At 40.2% G+C, this 21782-nt stretch overlaps 1 protein-coding gene across 3 annotated transcripts in view; it reads left to right on the top strand.

Annotated features, from left to right (window-relative positions):
- LOC140733215 (WD repeat-containing protein 26) overlaps positions 1-21782 on the top strand; it is a 142703-nt gene that overhangs the window by 41800 nt on the left and 79121 nt on the right. For all 3 annotated transcript variants that reach the window (XR_012100243.1, XM_073056247.1, XM_073056248.1), the window contains exons 4-5: positions 4252-4388; positions 8112-8209. Coding sequence is in view for 2 of the 3 variants with exons in the window: in XM_073056247.1 (XP_072912348.1) it covers positions 4252-4388; positions 8112-8209 (235 nt within the window). In the remaining variant the exon portion in view is untranslated. The remainder of the gene's footprint in view (positions 1-4251; positions 4389-8111; positions 8210-21782) is intronic.

Below are 21782 nucleotides of genomic sequence, written 5' to 3'. Positions count from 1 at the left end.
TGATAGATTGCACTGAGCTCTGAGGTATGTTCAGTGCCTTTGAGATGGCCTTGTACCCTTCCTCAGATTTATGCTTCTCTATTATCATTTCCCTGGCTTGTCTTGAATGTTCTCATTTTGGTTTGGTCAGTTGAAAATCTACCAATATTGTTGGACCTTAGAGAGGGGGTATTTATTCTTATTAATTGAAGACAGTTGATCTTCCAGTTTCCTACATCAATAATTTGGATAGATTGTTAAGGTAATAACATATCCCACCTGAGGAAAGTTAGTGTAGTAATTACAAAGGGATAAATACTTTCAACCTCACAATTTTGAGGTTTAATTTTTAATTGTTGACAGGGTTTGGAATTTTTCTTTTGATATGATGCGCAATGGTTTGTAAATTAGCTCAATAAATCCTACTTCAATATATTTTAAGTTTAGAAAATAAGGCAGTAAAATGTGTAATTAGTTGTGGGGGGCTGAATACATTTTCAAAGCACAGTAAAAGCAAAAGAAAGCATATACATATATGGAAAAATTAGTGGGGAATTAGAGAATTGGGAAACTTAAAAAGCACAGAAGGCGAGTAAAAAAAATCATGAGAGTAAAAATTAAATATGAAGGTAAGCTAGCCAAGAATATCAGAGGATACCATTTTTTTCATATATGCAGTAAGAAGAGTAAAAGAGGTGAGTGAATATTTGACCACTGGAAATGACACTGGAGAGGTAGTGATGGGGGACAAAGAAATGGCAGAAGAACTTGAATACGTATTGTGTGTCAGTCTTCACTAGCAGTATGCCAGAAATTCTAGAATAATGGGGCAGAAGTGAGTGTAGTTGTATTACTAAGGAGAGGGTGCTTGGGAAGCTGAAATGTCTGAAAGTAGGTAAGTTATATAGACTACATCCCAGGGTTCTAAAAGAGGTAGTTGAAGGGATTGTGGAGGCATTGATAATGAGCTTAGAAGAATCACTAGATTCTGGAGTGGTTCCAGAGGTCCGGAAAATTGCAAATGTCACTCCACACTTTAAGAAGGGAGAGAGGCAGAAAAAAAATTAAAGACCAGGTAGCCTAATTTCAGTGCTTTGGAAGTTGGAGTCTTATTAGAAGGTTTTAGGGTTCTTGGAGGTGCAGAATAAAATAAGCCAACGTCAGCATGATTTCCTTAATGGGAAATCTTGCCGGACAGTCTGTTGGAATTGTTTGAAGAAATGTCAGGCAGGATAGACAAAGAGCCAGTGGATTTACCCTGTCCTCATTATATGCGGGGGATACGTTCCTCGCAATCGACGCATAATGTGAATAATTATTTAAATGGAGGAAACAGGGATGCGTTCCAGAGGGCTTCCTGAATATGTATTATCTGTAATTTATTCACATTTTCATACCAATGCGACACAAAAGCAGCACCACAAGGCAACATTCGTATTATATTTCATCAATTTAAGGTAATATTCAATATAATAAATCATAGAAGGTTAACATACTAGGGTGTACAGTACTCACCAATAGTGGCAGGTGTGTTCGCTCCAGGAGATGAGTGGTTGTTGTGATGTTGGGATCATACCAAGCACAGCAAGGAGTGAAGGAAGATTCACAGAACACTTAGAACTGCCGGCAGCAGAAGATGACACCGGTTTGAATAAAGTGATAAGGGTTGTTTGCTTGGCAGCATTTTGTTTTTCAGCATAAATTTGCTTTTAGGGAAGAATGGTGACGGCCGGGAACGCCTGAAATGCTGACTCCGTTCTAAACTTGAGTCCATGTCCATCAGCATTTGTACCAAGGGTTCCAACTTCCACCATCCCCTCACCATTGGTAAACTCCCGGGACTTTCAAAATTGTCTGTTGCTTGCAGCATCTGAGAGATAGTTGGCCGTAAAAAAAAAGCCTTGAATGTGGATCACATCTTGGTCGAGTGGCTGAATCAACGGTGTTGTGTTAGGCGGCAGGAAATGCACTGTTATGTTAGGATGAATGCTGTCCAAATGTTTAGGATGGGCTGGCGCATTGTCAAGCAACAAAAGTACTTTAAAAGCAAGATTCTGTTCCCGGCAGTTTCGCCCCAGAGCTGTGTTACCTTCAGCTGATGCTGCGCTGTTTATAATTTCCAACTTTTTTTCAAGTGTTAAAGTGGTTTTCTGCCGCTCGGCTGATGGCTCAGGTCATGACATTGGACGCTTAGGAGGCATAGTTAAATATTTCAAGCACAAAATCACTGCACCGTAGGTAAAACCAACAAAAGTTTAAGAGTGCAAGATCGCACATCCACACCTTGCCAAAACCAATGCGAGACTGGCAGGAGTGAGATTGTTAGGCTCACGCATGTGACTTGTATTGGTGGGAAAGCAGTGCTCCTTGCATAACTGAATTTTGGATGCATATAAGGAGACGTTAGTAGAAATAGGTTCCTCGCATAACTGTGAATCCACATTGTCTGAAGACGCATATAACGAGGATAGGGTGTACTTAAATATTCAGAAGGTCTTTGATAAGGTGCTGTACATGAGACTGCTTAACAAAGCAAGAGCCCATGCTATTACAGGAAAGATACTAGCATGGGTAGAAGGTTGGCTGACTGGCCAGAGGCAAAGAGTGGGGGAAAGGGGGGCCTTTTCTGGTTGACTGCTGGTAATTAGTAGTGTTACGCAGGGGTCACTGTTTGGACCGCTTTTCACATAATATGTCAGTGATTTGGATGATAGAATTGATGGCCTTGTGGCCAAGTTTGCAGATGATACAAAGATATGTGAAGGGGCAGGTAGTGTTGAAGAAACAGGGGGTCTGCAAAAGGACTTAGATGGGAGAATGGGCAAAGAAGTGGCAGATGGAATATAATATAGGGAAGTGTATGGTCATGTACTTTAGTAAAAAGAATAAAGATGTGGATTATTTTCTAAACGGGGAGAAAATTCAAAAATTCAGAAGTGCAGAGGGACTTGGGAGTCATCATGCAGGATTTCCTAAAGGTTAACTTGCAGGTTGTGTCGGTGGTAAGGAAGGCAAATATGCCGTTGCATTAATTTAAAGAGGACTGGAATATAACAGTAAGGATGTAATGGTGAGTCGATATAAGGTATTGGTCAGACCATACTTGGAGTATTGTGAGCATCTTTGGGTATCTTATCTAAGAAAAGATGTGTTGACATTGGAGAGGGTTCAGAGGAGCTTCACAAGATTGATTCCAGGATTGAAAGGGTTTATGTATGAGGGCCATTTGATGGCTCTGGGCCTGTACTTTATGGGGTTCAGAAGAATTAGGGTGAATCTCACTGAAGCTTATCAAATATTGAAAGGCCTAGACAGAGTAGATATGGAGAGGATGTTTCCTATAGTAGGTGAGTCTAGGGCCAGTGGGCGCAGCCTCAGAATAGAGGGGTGTCCATTTTGAACAGAGTTGAGAAGGAATTTCTTTAGCCAGAGGATGGTGAATCTGAAATTTTTTGCCATGGATGGCTTGTGGAACCCAAGTCATTGATTATATTTAAAGCAGAGGTTGATAGGACCTTCGTTAGTCAGGGCATCAGAGGTTACAGGAAGAAGACAGGAGATTTGGGGTCGAGAGGGGTAATCAGCCATGATGGACTCAATGGACCGAGTGGCCTAATTCTGCTTCTGTGTCTTATGGTCTTGTGACCGAATTGTATATATTTTGATTAATGGTATAATGTGTTTTTGATTTGATGGTGATACATTGTCAGAATTTTGATGGAGTGACATTAAGTTATGATAAAAATGAACCACTGAGTTAAAATAGTTGAATATTCCTGTTATTACAATACTTTACCTTCAAAAAGAAGTATTTTTAAAAACCTGCATGCAAAGAGTGATGTCACAAGAGTAGATTTCATCCTTAGAATTTAGCTTTTGGTGGCACAGTGGTGCTCCATATGGTGCAGTTGTCTCACAGTCTGGCATTGTGGTTCCAAATCTGATATCGGGTACTTTCTGAATGGAGTGTAAGTTTTTCTTGTGACTGTCTGGATTTCTCCAGGGAACTTTAATTACCTCCCAAATCATAAATGTGCTGACTTTTAGGTTAGTTGGCTTCTGTAAATTGCCCTCCATTATAAGTAGGTAGGAGAAACAGGAAGTTGTTCATACGCATATGAAGGAACAGGTTATTAGGTAAACTGATGGCCAACATAGATTTGAATGGACCATATTACTTTCTCCTGTATGGCTAAGGAATCACAATTGACTAATTTGAATTTACAAGTGGTAAATTGTGAAATATTTTTTCATGTGTCTGTTTTCTTCCAGAAAATGAAGTTCTTACTGTTGCAGCAGAAGTACTTGGAATATCTGGAAGATGGCAAGGTTTTAGAAGCCCTTCAGGTTCTGCGTTGTGAACTGACTCCTTTGAAGTACAACACAGAGCGAATACACATTCTTAGTGGGTATGTAGGAGAGTTGAACTGAGAATCTTCATGTGCAAATGTTGAAAGTTTCCTGCACAACTGTGAGTTGTATGTTTTTGGATACATTGGGTAGTCTCACCCCAGAGTGGAGCCCTGTCATGTTTTTAATCCTACCCTTAGATTCTTACCCATTTTCATTAATTTTAATGTAAATAACAGTAGGCTGTCAAATTTTTGTAACTCTCCTATCTTCACATGGTGAAGCTGAAACATCAAGGTTGCTTTTAATTGGACATAGCCAATATGGATTTGTGTATGACCAAATTGATTGAAATTTTGAGAATGTATATTAATGATTTTGACAAGATTTCTCATGACAAGTTAGTCAAAAATGTAAAAACGTAGGATCCAATGTAGGGTAAATAGAGATTTATTTCACTAAGCAATCAAATGGCAGAGTTGTAGATTTGAATCAATGAGTTGAAGTATTAGAGAAGCAATGAGGAAATATTTTTTTGGCCAGAGGTTCTCGAGCTCACTACTTTGGGGGGGGGGGGGGAGGTGGACAGAAACCCTCATCACATTTCAGAAGTACTTAGATAAATAATTGAAGATTTATAATACAATCTACCTTTTAACTCTAACAGTTAACCACCTTCTCTCATTCATTTTCTAGGATTAAGCTGCGAAATTTGAGATTCTGGTCAAAAGACAAAGGATAATTAGATGTCTTTAAGGTGTATCATAATGTCTAAAAATAGTTCTTGCATAACTGCCGGGCTGCAAACCGGTCATCTTATTGTCACGTGTACCAAAATGTAGTGAAAAACTTGTCTATAAGACCATAAAACATAGGAGCAAAATTAGGCCATTCGGTTTATTGAGTCTGCGCTGCCATTCCATCATTGCTGACCCTGGATCCCACTGAACCCCATTCACATGCCTTCTCACCATATCCTTTGATGCCCTGACTGATCAGGAAACGATCAACTTCTGCCTTAAATATATGTATGTATGGCCTCCACCACAGTTTGTGACAGAACATTCTGCAGATTTACTACTCTCTGGCTAAAAAAAAATACTTTTTATCTCTGTTCTGTTTTGAGGCTGTGCCCTCTAGTTCTGGATACCCCACCACAGGAAACATTCTCTCCACGTCTGCCCTATCTAGTCCTTCCAACATTTGGTAAGTTTCAATGAGATCCCCATGTACACTTCTAAATTCCAGTGAGTACAGGCCCAAGGCTGCCAAACACTGCTGATACGTTAACCCTTCCATTCGTGGAATCATCCTCGTGAACCTCCTCTGGATGCTCTCCAATTACAACACATCCTTTCTGAGATATGGGACCCAAAATTGTTGACAATACTAGAAGTAGAGCTTGACTAGTGTCTTAAAAAGGCTCAGCATTATCTCCTTGCTTTTATATTCTTTTCCTCTTGAAATAACTGCTAACTTTGCATTTGCCGCCTTTACCACAGACTCAATCTGTAAATTAACCTTCTGGAAGTCTTGTACGAGGACTCCTAAGTCCCTCTGCACCTCTGATGCTTGAACCTTCTCCCCATTTAGATAACAATCCGCACTGTTATTCCTTTTACCAAAATGCATTATCGCACATTTCCCGAGACTGCATTCCATCTACCACTTTTTTGCCCATTCTTCCAACTTGTCTAAATCTTGATGCAATTGCATTGCTTCCTCAGGACTATTTACCCTCTACTTAGCTTTGCTTCATCCGCAAACTTTGCCACAAAGCCATCAATTCAATTATCTGAATCACTGACAAACAATGAAAAGCAGCAGTCCCATTACTGACCCTTGAGGAATACCACTAGTCACCGACAGCCAACCAGAAGAGGACCCCTTTTTTCCCACTTGCTGCCTCCTGCCTGTCAGCTACCCCGCTACTGTTTTGTCTTGCTTACTGTTGATGCAAATCAGTTAATTACAACAATGCATTGAGGTAGAATAAGGGAAAGCAAAACAATGCAAAATAGTGTTATGGTTACAGAGACAATAAGGTGCAAGATCATAATTAGGTCTATTGTAAAGCCAAGCTTCATCTTACCCTAATAAGAAAGTGTTCAATAGTTTTATAATAGGTAGACACTGCCCTTGAGCCTGCTGGTACATGTTTAAAGGCTTTTATATCTTTCTGATGGGAGAGGGAGAAGAGAGAACATCTGGGGTGGATGGTGTTTTTGATTATGTTGGCTGCTTTACTGAGACAATAAGATATCTAAACAGAGCCCATGAAAGGCAGACTTTATTTATTTAGCATTACAGCCCTTCTGGCCCTTAGAGCGATGCTGCCCCAGCAACCCCCAACAAATCTGATTAACCCTAACCTAAACACAGGACAATTTACAATGACCAGTTAACTTATCTGGTATGCCTTTGGACTCTCGGAAGAAACCTGAGGACCTAGAGAAACCCCACTCATTCTATGGGGAGGATGTACAGAGAACTTGAATTCTGAATGGCCCAAGCTGTAATAGCATTACGCTAACTGCTATCCCACAATGGCGCCTGATTAACTGATTCATTCTAATCTATATCCCTGCCTTTTGATTGCTAAATGAAGTTGATCTTTTTCTATTTACTCTACCTTGATATTACATTTAATGAGCTGTGTCCACAGCTCTGCAGATGTTTGCAGTCACAGGCAGAGCAGCTGTCATGCCAAGTTGTGATGTAAGTTGCTTTCTGTGATTGATAAAAATTGGTGGAAGTCAAAGGGGACACACCTAATGTTTTAAGCTTTCTGACGAAGTAGAAGCTTTGATGAGCTTTCTTCGCTGTAGCTCAACAACATGGTTGGATCAGGACAATCTATGGGTGATATTCACTCCTGAGCTTGAAACTCTCAGCCTGTTTACCTCAGTACTGTTGATGTAAATAGATGCATGTGCACCACCCTCTCCACCCCCACCCTCTACTTCTTAACCAATCTCTAGCTCTTGTTTTTTTCTGTCATTGAGGGAAAATGTTGTCATGACATCATGTCATTAGGATAACTATCTCCTATTTGAGATATGACCTACCATGTTGACCTGGTAATTTGAAGCCACCTAAATTTTTTTTTGTGTTTCCGTTTGCTACATTAATGGCAAAAATAAAATATACATTAAGCATTAGATCAAGATACTGGGAATACGCAGTAGGTCAGGCAACATTACTGGAAAGAGAAATAGTTAACATTTAAGCAAAGACCCTTTATCAGAGCCCCAAAGAAAGAAAACACTAATTTTGATATCTCTTTTTGCTCATTTGTAGAGTTTTCCATCTCATTGCTTGAGGGAAGACCCATTTAGTTTTCTGCTTTTTCTCTTAAAATGAGATGTTCTGATATTTGTCAGTACTTATGAATTTGATATTTGAACAAACAGATAACCAGATTGATCTCTCCCACCCACACTTTTCTGTTTTAAAAAAAAAAACACACACACACAAGTATTCAAAATATTGCTGAGGGTAGAATAGATTGGGAATCCCTGCTGGACTGGTAGGTAAGTACACAACCTGATTTTGTAAAAATCCATTCCTGTGGTATTTATGTCTGCTAGGGTCAGGTTAAAAATGTGATACCTGCTTCTAGATCAATTACATTATCAGTACTTGTACAATGCTGCTGATACACAAGAGAATCTTACTCCATTAGCAGAATTCAATGTTGCTTCAATTTTTTGTGGCATTCTTTTGTTTTACTAGTTATAATTCCATATATGGTTGCTTATAGATAATTTCTAATACTACAGGTATCTCATGTGCAGTCATACAGATGACCTAAGGGCAAAGGCAGAGTGGGAAGGAAAAGGGACAGTTTCACGATCAAAATTACTTGACAAACTTCAAAGTAAGTTCATTCTATTTTTCAACAAAAAAGTAATTGATGCTAGACAGACTAATCAAAATAACTTATATGAACATTTTAGCCTTGGCAGTAGTTAGAAAAGGAATTATGATATTGGGGGTTATTTGAGGCATTGCACACTAGATGATGGTGTTCATGTGATTTATGATACAACAATCTGCTGGAGGAAGTCAGTGGATAAGACATCGTGTTTCAAGTGGAAATGGCGAAGAATTGTCGAGTGTTTTCAGTCAAAACTCTTATAGTTCTTTACATTCAGTGGCCACTTTATTAAGTATAGGAGTGGAACCTGGTGTGGTCTTCTGCTGTGGCCCACATGTAACTGCACCAGTCCAAGGAAATAATGGCCATGCAACATTCGGATGTCCTTGAAGATTTATTTCCCTCTCTCTCTCTCTTCTGTAGACACCGTGAAAACTTCAAGAAAATAAAGGTCATAAAGGGTTTGAAACATACATCTCTCAATCTTTTAAAGTCTCTTAAGCTAATGTCTGCCAACAAACAGGCCCAAACACGTTAGCACAACAGAAGTGTGCTGAAATCAAATAAATCACTAAAAACCTATCACGCTGTCCATATAAAGGTGCATCAACACCATTATACACAATATAAAACAATTACCGTGTGCACCTCTTGGACCACATGCAGAATCAGGTTATTTTAGGGCCATATATCCTTCTCTGCTTCCATGTTGGTTCTGACCCATAATACCACAGTCATGCTTTTATTAAACTGGTCATGTGACCATTACACTCTACATTAAATAAAATCTTATAAAATATTTTAAGATGATAAAATAATCATGAATTTATGACAAAAACATACAGTAAACATCTCAGTGAAACGTGTCTGAGACAGTTACACTCCCACCAAATTACTATAATTTATGATAACCTTTATTCAAATATTTGAATAAATCTAGTAATTTCCAGAACCAAATAATTGATATTTGTAACAAACTCTTAAGATTAAAACTGATACTTTAAACTCTCCACACAGATAGGTGCTTAGAAATTAGTTCCATTGAAACACATTTTAGTTGTGTTCTCCAAGGACAACTAATTTATAAATTGGACATTCAAGAATGAATGGATTAAAATGAGTCGTTGACTCTCTTTTCCTAGCTTTTTATTTCCTAATTGTATTGTGGATCTTCACACCAGTCCATCTTCATCCTCACAAACATCAAGCGCTCTTCCAAGTCTCCATTCACTAGGAGGAATCCCTTCCTCTTTACAATGACAGTATCTCCAATCTTCACATTTTGTCTTGAAGAGTGCCAGCGCTGTCTGAGGATGTTTGCTAGTTATTCCTTATTCCCTCTACTCCAGAATTGCTCTGTCAGATATTGCACTCTGCGCCAACTTTTCCTGGCATACTGATCTGCCATAAATTTTCCTAGTGGAGGCAGCGGGACAGAGGTTTTCATGGTAAGTATACTTCGGGTTCATTGATACTGTCAGTGGTGAGTGGGCAGCTGTTTATAATTGACATGGCCTCAAGAAGAAGGTTCTTGAAGCATCATCTAATCTTCCAACGCTCTGTGAGAGGACCTAGCTTAGGGTGCTCCTAACTGTTCTGATATGCCATTCCCAAACACCTCTCATGTGACTGGCATCAGGTACGTTCATGGTGAAGTGACATTGGTTTACGGCCAGGTAAGTAGTCAATCTGTCTTTGTCCACTTCCTTTAAGGCTTCTGTCAGTTCATTTTTCACCCCAACAAAGTTTGTCCCTTGATCTGATCTGATTTGTCTTACAGCTCCACGGATAGCTATAAAACACCGTAAGGCATTTATGAAGGCATCAGTTGTTAGATCTTCCAACATTTCTATGTGAATTGCCCTCGAGGACAGACAGGTGAATAAGAGACTGTATTTCTTGTACTCTTTTCGACCTTGCTTAATATGAAATGGTCCAAAACAATCCATCCCACAGTATAAGAATGGTGGCGAGGAATCAATACAGTTAGCAGGAAGATCCGCCATCTTTTGCATTTTTGTTGGCCTGCGAGCTTTCCTGCATGTAACACATTGTTTAATGTAGTTTGCCACAACTTTGCTGCCACCAACAACCCAGTAATCATTTGCTCTCAGTTCATTAAGGGTTTGTCCTCTGCCTTGGTGCTGAGTTTTTCCATGGCAGTAATCTAGGATCAGACATGTGACCACACCATCTCTTGGTAGGATTACTGGATGCTTCAAGTTGAGAGGTAAAGAAGCCTTCTTTAATTGTCCTCCCACTGTGAGAACACCATCTTGCAATACTGGGTCAAGTTGGAACAATGGATGGCTGTGTGGCAGTTTGTAATGACTCAGTATTCGCATTTCCTCTTTGAAAGCATCCCTTTGTGCCAGTTTTACAAGCACAAAACTGGCCTTTCTTCTGTCTTTGACATTTATGGGTTTTGCTGTTTTGGCTCTGTTTGCTAGTTGCTGGATCCGGGCAACCACATTCAATGCCATGCCACTTTGAGAACTGTTTTAAGTCTCTCCAAGAAATTGTCCTCTTTTACCATCTTTGCTTGTAATACTTGTGTCGTTTTGACTTCAGGATCGCCCACCAGAAGCTCTGGAGTTAACTTTGATGTGACAATCTTTCTTTCCCACGGAAACTTGGGCCCAGTAAGCCAATTTGTACCAATTAGCTCTGCCACCTTGAGGCCTCTGGAAGCGTGATCTACCAGATTTTGATCAGTGTCGATAAAGTACCACTGATCAGTTACTTCTCTGGTTCTTTGGACTTGATTTGCAACGAAAACATGAAACCTTTGGGCTTCATTATTAATGTAGCCCAAGACTACCTGGGAATCTGTCCAAAAATACTTCTGGTCAATTTTGATCTCCAGCTCCTCCTGTAGCATACTGCTGACTGCTGAGAGACCACTGCAGTCGTTAACTCCAACCTTGGTATGGTTACAACTCTCGTGGGTGCAACCCTTGCCTTACCTATGATTAAGGAGCAATGCACTTTTGCTGGTTTCTCATTTAGGGCGACTTTAAAAGAGAATATTTCACGATCACACTCCACTTTACTCCCAACGTGGTCTGGACTGGGAGTTCATCATAATTGAGGTCCACATCCTGAACTCCACTAGCTCGTTCACTGTCCGGAATTGACTCCAAGACTTCTCTGTTGTTGGAGATGAACTTGTGCAGGTGTAGTCTCCCTTTTGCACACACATTTTGCGCTTCTCTCACTAGTTTAATGGCTGTGTCCACAGATTCTACACTGAGGAGGTCATCATTAACATAGAAATATTTTCTGATGAAGTTGGCTGCTGCTGGATGCTCCTTTTCATTTTGGCTTGCAAGATACTTCATTCCATAATTTGCACAGTCAAGAGAGGATGCCACTCCAAAAAGATGGACCTCATGCGATATTCTTTAGGCTCTGAATTTGTATCACCATTTTCCCACCACAGGAACTGTAAGTAATCTCTGTCCTCTTGGCTTACATGGAACCTGTGGAACATTTTTTCTACATCACATATGACTGCTATTGGGTGTTTGCAGAATCTGCAGAGCACGCCTGTCAGCCCATTTGTGAGATCAGGTCCAGCTAGTAAGTGATCATTCAGAGCCATGCCATCATACTTAGCAGAGCAGTCGGCCACAACCCTAATTTTTTCTGGCTTTCCAGGGTGATAGACTCCTTGATGAGGAATATACCTCACATTTCCTGCTTTGAGTTGATCTTCAGCTCTTTCCACATCACCATCCTTGAAGATACCTTCCATAAATTTAACGTAGTCATCCTTGAATTTGGGATTTTTCTCAAGTTTCCCCTTCAGGTGCTTCAGCCACGCCAGAGCCAGTCACTTATTTTCTGGCAGTTGACAGCGTGTCTTAAAGGGGAGGGGCATTTCCAGGCGCCCATCTGCATTCTGGTGTATTCTTTCATTCAGTAATTATATGAACTGTATGTCGTCTTGTGATATGCTCTTTTCCCCAGGGTTTGTATCTGAAGTCTGATTGAAGGGCTCTAATGACAGTGGCTGGTGTCAATGGTGGAAGTTCCTTAACAGATGCATGATGGCACAGACCTGTCACTTCTATTGACTTTGCGACCCGTGTTGAGCTGCTGACAATGCTCCAATCCAGGTCAGTCTTGATGGCATACGGCTCAACAATACCTCCTGTGATGACTTGTCGTGGTGCCAACGCTCTTGCACAGTCGGAGCCTATCAGGAGTCTGACCTCACAATCCATCAACTGTGGTATTTCCTGTGCTATTCTATTCAGATGTTTCCACCTTTTGGCTGTTTCAGGTGTAGGAATGTGGGAACGTTCGAGTGGGATGAAATCTCTGGTATAGGCAGGTGGCAAGTTGATGAAACTTTGCGAGGAAAACCCTCTAACTCTAAGCCCACTAACTCTTCCATTCTGAACAATGGAATCTTTTCTCATCATAGTGATAAGTTTTAACTTGACTGGCCCTAATCCTGCCCCCCATTTTCTCACATACCTCTTGGTCTACAAAAGTGTTGTTTCTCTGTGTATCCAGTAGGGCATACACTAGGGTCTCTGTTTTAGGGGTTGGTGATTGAAGAAATCCATACAGGCACTATCATGGATGTGCTCCCACCATCGCCTCTGTCTATGCAGCAAGAAAGGGAAGATGTGTTTTCTTCCGCTTATATAACATGAGAGGATGTGTCTGCTGCAGCAGAAGGTCGGTATTCTCGAAGTAGTGTTGGATGTTGTTTCTTACATGTACCACAAGTAGCTTTGCTCTTACAGTCCTTTGAATTGTGTCCTATCCTAAAACGGCCAAAGCACAGGTTATTGTCCAATATGAACCTTCTTTTGTCCTCCACAGTCTTACTGGCATCTGTGGATGGAGTGGCTTTCTCCACAGCACATGCATGTGACTGGGTTTGAAGATAAAAACAAAGTGTTTACCTTCTTGGATCCATTTGAATCCACGGCACTGTATGTTTCCGTCACTGTGCTTGATTTATCCAACGCTTTCACATTTGTGATGAACGCGTTAGCCTTTGTGCGCTTCGTGTCTCTAGCTGGCTTTTCTTCAGTCGGCTTCAAGGCATGAAAGGATGTTACAGGATTGCATGCAATTTCTGCTTCTTGTGTCACAAAAATCAGCAAACTCTTTGAAATCAGGGAATTACCCCATTTGTCGCAACTGCTTTATGACGCGATGATTCCAGCGAGAGGTCACCCAATCAGGGAGTTTTTGGAGTATCCTTTGATTCTCCTCAGTCATTTAACACCTGAAGCCCTTTGATAGGTGGCATGGCATTGCTACAGGCTGTCAGAAAATCACTGAATTGTCTCAGTTTAACTGACTCTCTTGAGCCAATCTTTGGCCAGTTATTCAGTTTTTCTCTAAATGCACGCTGGATTACGAAGGAGTGGCTGTACTGAGCATTCAAAGCCTTCCATGCTTGGTCGTAGGCTTCATCATCCTTTCTGTAGAAGCTTCCTTCCAATACAGATTGTGCCTCACCACTAATGTATTTTTGTAGGTAGAACAACCTGTCAGCTGGATTTGTGCATTGCCATTCTATCAGTGCCTTAAAGCTTGTGTTCCACTCCTAAGAACTTAAGTGTTTCCCTTGAGAAGACTGAGGCTCGGGTGTAGGAAGTCTGGTGAGAACCATTGTGTCATGTAGGACTTGTACCAATGAAGCTTCATTTTTAGTATTGTTTGTTTGTTCATTGTTATTCTTACATGTTTGTTCCCCTTTGATTTCTTTATAAGATATTGGAGGACAATTAGCCGGCTCACTGCTTGCTGTTCTACTTTCCTCCAAGGCCTCTCTTGAGTCAGCTTCAGAGTAAGCCTTAAGCTTTGCGGCTATTACTTGAAGATCTCTCTGATTTTCCAGTCTTTTACGTTCTTGCCTTTGTACAGTGATGGCCTCCTCCATCTCCATTTCTGCCTGCTTTGCAGCAAACTGTGCAGCACATTCTGCACTTTATACTGTAATATTTTGCTGTTCTGATAAACAATTTGAGTGGTGGCTACGAACAGTGGATCTGGAGATTGTAGTCCCAAGTGTTGACTGGGCATACTCTTTGTCAAGTACCATACAAAGTCTCACGATTTCTGCCTTAACATCAGACTCCTCTTGCCCCACTTCACTCATACGTACTTTCATTAGCCCCATCAAATCTTTTGTTACTGCTGTGCAGGGATCCATCTTTCTTCTAATCTCAGTAGAAGGTGTCAATTGATATCGTATATTTTCGTACACATCTCTTACACACGTAAGTTTGGTACGTGTAGCACTAACTTGTTCTTTCCAGCTTTCATATAGTTTGATGAATTTACTCTCCCTCTGAGAAGCCTCTTGTTGCTTAAGGTCCAGCATTTTTGGGGTTAACTTTCTCTCCTGGGTTCGACTCTCTCAAACAGTTACACTCAAATGGATGTCCTCTGGTATTGTAACTCAGGTTAATTAAACCAGAAGATGTAATGTTCAAAAGCTCCACCCATACGTGGACAAGCGAGAGAAAAGCTAACAGCAGGTATAAACTGTTAAATGTGGAATTAGCAGTTTGTATCTCTGTTGGCTCGTCTCAAGGAGCGGCGGTACATTTTCACTGTAACTGCACCGGTCCAATGAAATAATGGCCACGCAACATACAGATGTCCTTGAAGATTTATTTTATTTTCCTCTCTCTTTCTTCAGTAGACACAGTGAAAACTACAAGAAAATAAAGGTCATAAAAGGTTTGAAACATACATCTGTCTTTTAAAGTCTCTCAAGCTAGTGTCAGCCAATAAACAGGCCCAAACAAGTTAGCACAACAGAAGTGTGCTGAAATCAAATAATTCACTAAAAATGTATCACACTGTCCATATAAAGGCACATCAACAAATATAAAACGATTACCGTGTGCGCTTCTTGGATCACATGCAGAATAAGGTTATTTTACGGCCATATATCCTTCTCTGCTTCCATGTTGGTTCTGACCCATAATACCACAATCATGCTTTTATTAAACTCTGTCATGTGACCTATTACACTGGTCATATGACCCGTTACACTTTAAATAAAGCCTTAAATAAAATATTTTAAGGTGATAAAATAATCATGAATTTATGACAAAAACATAAAATAAACATCTCAATGATTCATGTCTCTGAGACAGTTACACCACAGGTTTAATGTATTTTGGATTCAGAGATGTTCTACTGCACACCACTGTTGTAATGCATGGTTATTTGAGTGCTGTTCCATTCTTATCAGCTTGTCATTCTCCTCTGACCTCTCTTGTTAACAAGGCATTTTTGCCCACAGAACTGTTGCTCTCGCTATTTTTTTTGTCTTTTCGCACATTCCCTGTAAAGTGTAGAAACTGTTATGCATGAAAATCCCAGGAGATCAGTGTTCCACAGTCAGTCACTTTGATCACATTTCTTCCCCGTTCTGATGTTTAGTTTGAACATTCACTGAATCTCTTGACCATGCCTGCATGTGTTTATGCATTCAGTTGCTTTCACAAGGTTGGCTGATCAGATATTTGCATTGAAAAGCAGGTGTACCTAATAAAGTGGCCACTCTGTAAATTTCTGCTGTGGTCATCAGGTTATCCCATCAGACAGGTATGGCATGTAGCCTACCATTTCTTGGCAAGGCTACTGATGCACAGTTTTGATGACCTGTGTTCATTTCTCCTACTGTTGCTGCCTGTGTGGAGTTTGCATGCTCTCTCTGTGACCTGGAAGAACCTTGACCTCCTCTCAGGCTCGGCTTTGCACCAGAAACATTCTGATAGGTGTTAGTAAATTTTCTCTTGTGTATTAGGGTGGAGTTGATGGACATGTGGAAGAAAGTAGATTGCAGGGAACTAGATACAGGAATGGGACTGATGGGAACCAAAAAGATTTTGTAAGTGTTATTAGAACATTATAAAGTTTTTGACAAGGACAGGCCATTCGGCCCAACAAATCTTGCCAAATTCCTATTCACATGGTGTGTTGAAATAACTATCGAGTTTAGATTTGGAAGTCTCTAAGGTACTACTGTCAACCAAACTAGGTAGTTTGTTCCATGCTTCCAAACTCACTGTGTAAAGATACGCTTCCTAATGTTACTCTGCATTCTCCCTTTAACCAGTCTCCACCCGTGGCCGTACGTCCTTGATAATGGATTAATTTTGAAGTAGCAGCTGGCATCCATTTTACTCGCACCCTTCTATCACGTCTCCTCTCATTCTACATCTACTTAGGCTAAAAGATTTAATTCAGTCTTTCTTCGTAGCTCACACCCTTCAATCCTAGAATGAGTCTAGTCGCCCTTCTCTGGGCTCTCTCCAGTGCTTTCACATCCCTTTCACAATATGGAGACCAAAATTATACAGAGTTTTCAAGGTGTGGGCTCACAAGCGCATTATACAACTTAAGGAGAATGTCTCTTGACTTGAACTCCACTCAGCACATTATTTAGCCCAACATTCTATTAGCCTTCCTAATTGCTTCTGTGCATTGTCTAGATGTTGATAGTGATGAATCTACCAGGCCACTTAAATCTTCCTCATACAGTGCACTTTCTAACTCAAGACCCCCTATTGTATATTTATATCTAATATTTCTACCTCTATGATAAGAAAAACTTCACATTTACTTGCATTAAATTTCATCTGCCATTTAGCTGCCCACATCTGGTTTTTGTTTAGATCAACTATTGATTCTGCTACCTGAATGTTATCAACCTGTTCCTCCTAATTTTGTGTTATCGGCAAACTTTACTAATTTGTTTGTTATGTGCTTATCCAAATCATTAATGTAAATTAAAAACAGCAGTGGCCCAAAAACTGATCCCTGTAGAACCCCACTTTTAAAATCATCTAGATGTGAAAATGATCCTCTTACCATAACTTTTTTTAAATTTTTGAGCCAATTCTGCACCCATTCACACACCTTACCCTGAACCCCTACCTCCTGTAATTTGATTATTAACCTCTAGTGAGGTACCTTGACAAAAGCCTTCTGAAAGTCCAAGGAAATGATATCAATTGCTCTATTGTTATCATAAATTACAGTTGCCTCTTCATTGAACTCCAGCGTATTAGTAAAACGTGTGTAAACCCTTTTCTGAACCTATGCTGATGTTCTGCTAATATGCCTGTTCTTATTTGTTGCTTTTCCATCTCATTCTTTATTATTGTTTCCATTAACTTAGCTGTGATACATGTTAAGTGTATTGGTCTATAGTTACCAGATCAGTGCGGTCACTCTTGTACTGTGGGACAGCTTTAACCCATTTCCAGTCCTTGGGGATTTCACTAGTCTTCAATTACTTAGAGATTGATGTATATAATTACAGTCCTCTTTAAGTACCTCGGATATATCTTGTCTGGTCCTGGAGATTTATTAACTTCAACATTTTCATCTGAAGCAGGACCTCACCTTCTAAGTCACTTAAAGGACCCTTATTTTTCTCCACACTTATTGGCATGTTGCGAGTATTTTCACAGGTGAATACTTTAGCAAAAGACAGTGGCATGCAAATGTTTGGGCACCCTGGTCAAAATTTCTGTTATGGTGAATAGCTAAGCAAGTAAAAGGTGACCTGATTTCCAAAATGCATAAAGTTAAAGATGACACATTTCTTTAATATTTTAAGCAAAATTACTTTTTTTATTTCGATCTTTTACAGTTTCAAAGTAACAAAAAAGGAAAAGGGCCCATGGCAAAAGTTTGGGCACCCTGCATGGTCAGTACATAGTTAACACCCCCTTTGGCAAGTATCACAGTTTGTAAACAGTTTCTGTAACCAGCTAAGAGTCTTTCAATTCTTGTTTGGGGGATTTTCATCCATTCTTCCTTGCAAAAGGCTTCTAGTTCTGTGAGATTCTTGGGCCATCTTGCATGCACTGCACTTTTGAGGTCTATCCACAGATTTTGGATGATGTTTAGGTCAGGGGACTGTGAGGGATTTGGCAAAACCTTCAGCTTGCACCTCTTGAGGTAGTCCATTGTGGATTTTGAAATGTGTTTAGGATCATTATCCTGTTGCAGAAGCCATCCTCTTCATCTTCAACTTTTTTTTTACAGACTGATGTTTGCTTCCAGAATTTGCTGATATTTAATTGAATTCATTCTTCCTTCTACCTGTGAAATGTTCCCCATGCCACTGGCTGCAACACAGGCTCAAAGCATGATCGATCCACCCCTGTGCTTAACAGTTGGAGAGGTGTTCTTTTCATGAAATTCTGCACCTTTTTTCTCCAAACGTACCTTTGCTCATTGCAGCCAAAAAGTTCTATTTTAACTTCATCAGTCCACAGAACTTGTTTCCAAAATGCATCAGGCTTGTTTAGATGTTCCTTTGCAAACTTCTGATGCTGAATTTTGTGGTGAGGATGCAGGAAAGGTTTTCTTCTGATGACTCTTCCATGAAGGTCATATTTGCAGGTGTCGCTTCACAGTAGAACAGTGCACCACCACTCCAGAGTCTGCTAAATCTTCCTGAAGGTCTTTTGCAGTCAAATGGGGGTTTTGATTTGCCTTTCTAGCAAACCTATGAGCAGTTCTCTCGGAAAGTTTCCTTGGTCTTCCAGACCTCAACTTGACCTCCACAGTTCCTGTTAACTGCCAGTTCTTAATGACATTATGAACTGAGGAAACGGCTACCTAAAAGCGCTTTGCTATCTTCTTATAGCCTTCTCCTGCTTTGTGGGCATCATTTATTTTAATTTTCAGAGTGCTAGGCAGCTGCTTAGAGGAGCCCATGGCTGCTGATTGTTGGGACAAGGTTTGAGGAGTCGGTATTTATAAAGCTTTGAAATTTGCATCACCTGACCTTTCCTAACGATGACTGTGAACAAGCCATAGCCCTAACAAGCTAATTAAGGTCTGAGACCTTGGTAAAAGTTATCTGAGAGCTTAAATCTCTTGGGGTGCTTAAACTTTTGCATGGTGCTCCTTTCCTTCTTTTCACTCTAAAATTGTACAAAACAAAAATAATACACTAATTTTGCTTAAAATGTTGAAAAGAATGTTTCATTTTTAACTCTGAGTTTTGGGGATCAGTTCATCTGCTCACTGAACTATTCACAGTAACAGAATTTTTGACCAGGGGTGCTCAAACTTTTGCATGCCACTGTATATGTTAAAGAGTATCCACTCTGTCCTTCTCTGCATAACTTAACACCATTATTATTCCTAATACACTAAACTTCCTGCTTGTTTACTACTAAAGTATTGAAACAATTTCTTGGGGTCAGTCTTAGCAATATCCTTCTCAATCTTCTTTTTGGCAATCCAAATTTCCCTCTTGAATATAGCTTTCATATTTTCATATGCTCTACAGTTAACATCATTACTATTTTTTCTGCATTCCTTATAGCTGTCTTCAATAATTTTTAAGTATATCTTTATTAAGGGGGAAAGAGTAACTGGATTGAGAATAGAATCACACAAACACAAAAGTATATTTGTATGGAGTTGCAGGGGGTGGGTAAGATCCTTAACAGATATTTCTCCTCTTTTCACAGTGGAGAAAGACATGAAGACTTCAAAATTAGGGAAAATTAATGAGGAAGTCTTGGGTATAGTCTGCACTACAGTAGAGGAGGTACTGGATATCTTAAAATATATGAAGGTAGACAAATCTCCAGGGCCCAACCAGGTACATCCAAGAACATTTGAGAGAGAAGAAATCAAATTGTGTGAGCCCAGGCTGAGATATTTGCATCATCATATATCATGGGTGAGGTGCTAGTAGGATGGAGGGTAGTGACTATTGTACTTTTATTGAAGAAGATGCAAAAAAAAATCCTGGGGACTATAGACCAATCAGTCTAACATCTGCTTAGTAAGTTACTAGAGAGGATTCTAAGGAATAAGATGTACATGCCTCTTTAAAGGCGGCTTGATTAGGGTTGGGCAGCGTATTTTGTGCATGGGAGATCATGTATGAAGACCCTGATTGATGACGTGTCCAAGAAGTTCACTGAGGGCTGGGCAGCAGATGTGGTGGATATAGGCTACATGGACTTCAGTAAGGTCTTTAATAAGGTTTAACAAGCTCTTTTGGAAGATTAGATGACAGAGAGCTGGCCAATTTGATACGCAGTTGGCTTGATGGATAGAAGCAAGAACGGTGAAGGTTTTTCTCAAACTGGAAGTCCATGATGAGTGGTGTACCTCATGGGTCGGTACCTGGCCTATTGTTTGTCATCTATATCAACAATTTGGTCAAGTATCTGCAAGGCATGGTTAGTAAGTTTGCAGGTGACACTGAAGTAGTTGTCAGTGAAGGTTATCAAAAATTACAGGAGGATTTTGATCAGCTCAATCAGTTTAATTCAGTTTAGTATGGGATGTTGCATTTGGGAAAACAAAATTGAGGTAGAATTTTTATAGTGAGCAGCAGGGCCCTGGAGTGTGATATAGAACAGCGGGACCTTGAAGTTCAAGAAGTATGTGATTCCCTGAAAGTAGAGTCACAGATACATAACGGTAAAGAAGGCTTTTGGCAGATTGGCCTTTATCAGTCATGGCACCGAGTATCAAAGTTGAGATGGCATTTTGCAATTGTACAAGATGATAGTGAAGCTGCATCTGAAGTACTCTTCAGTTTTTGTCACCATGCTATAGGAAAGTTGTTTATTGGTTTATTATTGTTACATGTACCAAGATATTATGGTTTAAGATGACACTACTAAAGCTGTGCGACAGGTTACTGGTAATTCAGAAGGCAAGAAATATGACCAAAAGCATTAATAAAAATACTTTTTTTTGGTTAAATTGTGTAATGAGGAGGTGAGGCTGACTTAAGGGATGAGGAGCCGTATTGGTGTGTTGCACAGTCAGGGTGCAACATGTTTGAAGCCATTTCAGAGATGGAATTGGAGCAAGCAATTTTAAAAGAGTTGAGGCAGAGAAGTTTTGGTGCGTGTCCACCTAAATGGGTGGATCGCTCTAAGCATTGAGCCAACTTGAAGAGATCGAGAATGGCTTCAGGCTGGGTGTCAAAGTCTAGTCCCTTCACTGGGGCCCAACGGGGCATGATCCGTTGTCTGGACAATTTTAACGCTGGCCCAGATAGACCGAAAAGGCAGGATGCCAAGACCGGAGGTGATGGTTGAGCCAGTTTTGCTCGCTCTCCTGCAATGTTCGCTCCTCCCATCGTGAGGCTTCCTTCGTGATTCACAGCTGAGGCTGTGAGTCTACTCCCACTGCTACACGCTTCATGTCTGCGAGCATCGTAGCAGCTTGCCTTGCTGTATGATGAAGTAGGCTTTGGGCCTACTCTGGTTGCTCGAGGGATTCAGGACTATGGAGTCAATTTGGTCCAGAATGCTGCTGCTTGCTTCTATTTGCATGATTTGTGTTTTTTTTTTTTTTCTCTTTTCCTGCACATTGGGTGCTGGTTTTTTTTAATTGGGTTCTTTCAGGTTTCTTGCTTTGTGGCTGTCTGTAAGCAGACAAATCTCAAAGTTGTATAATTTATATTTACTTTGAACTTTGAATCTTTAAATCTTTTGAAGATAAAATGAAAAGCTTGTCTTGCATACTGTTTATATAGATCAGATTTTCCAGAGTGCATTGAGCTAAGATGAGGTAAGTCAATAAC

This window comes from Hemitrygon akajei, chromosome 9 (genome assembly GCF_048418815.1).
Source record: "Hemitrygon akajei chromosome 9, sHemAka1.3, whole genome shotgun sequence".
NCBI classification, from domain to species: domain Eukaryota; kingdom Metazoa; phylum Chordata; class Chondrichthyes; order Myliobatiformes; family Dasyatidae; genus Hemitrygon; species Hemitrygon akajei.
This window is presented reverse-complemented; position numbering and strand designations above follow the sequence as displayed.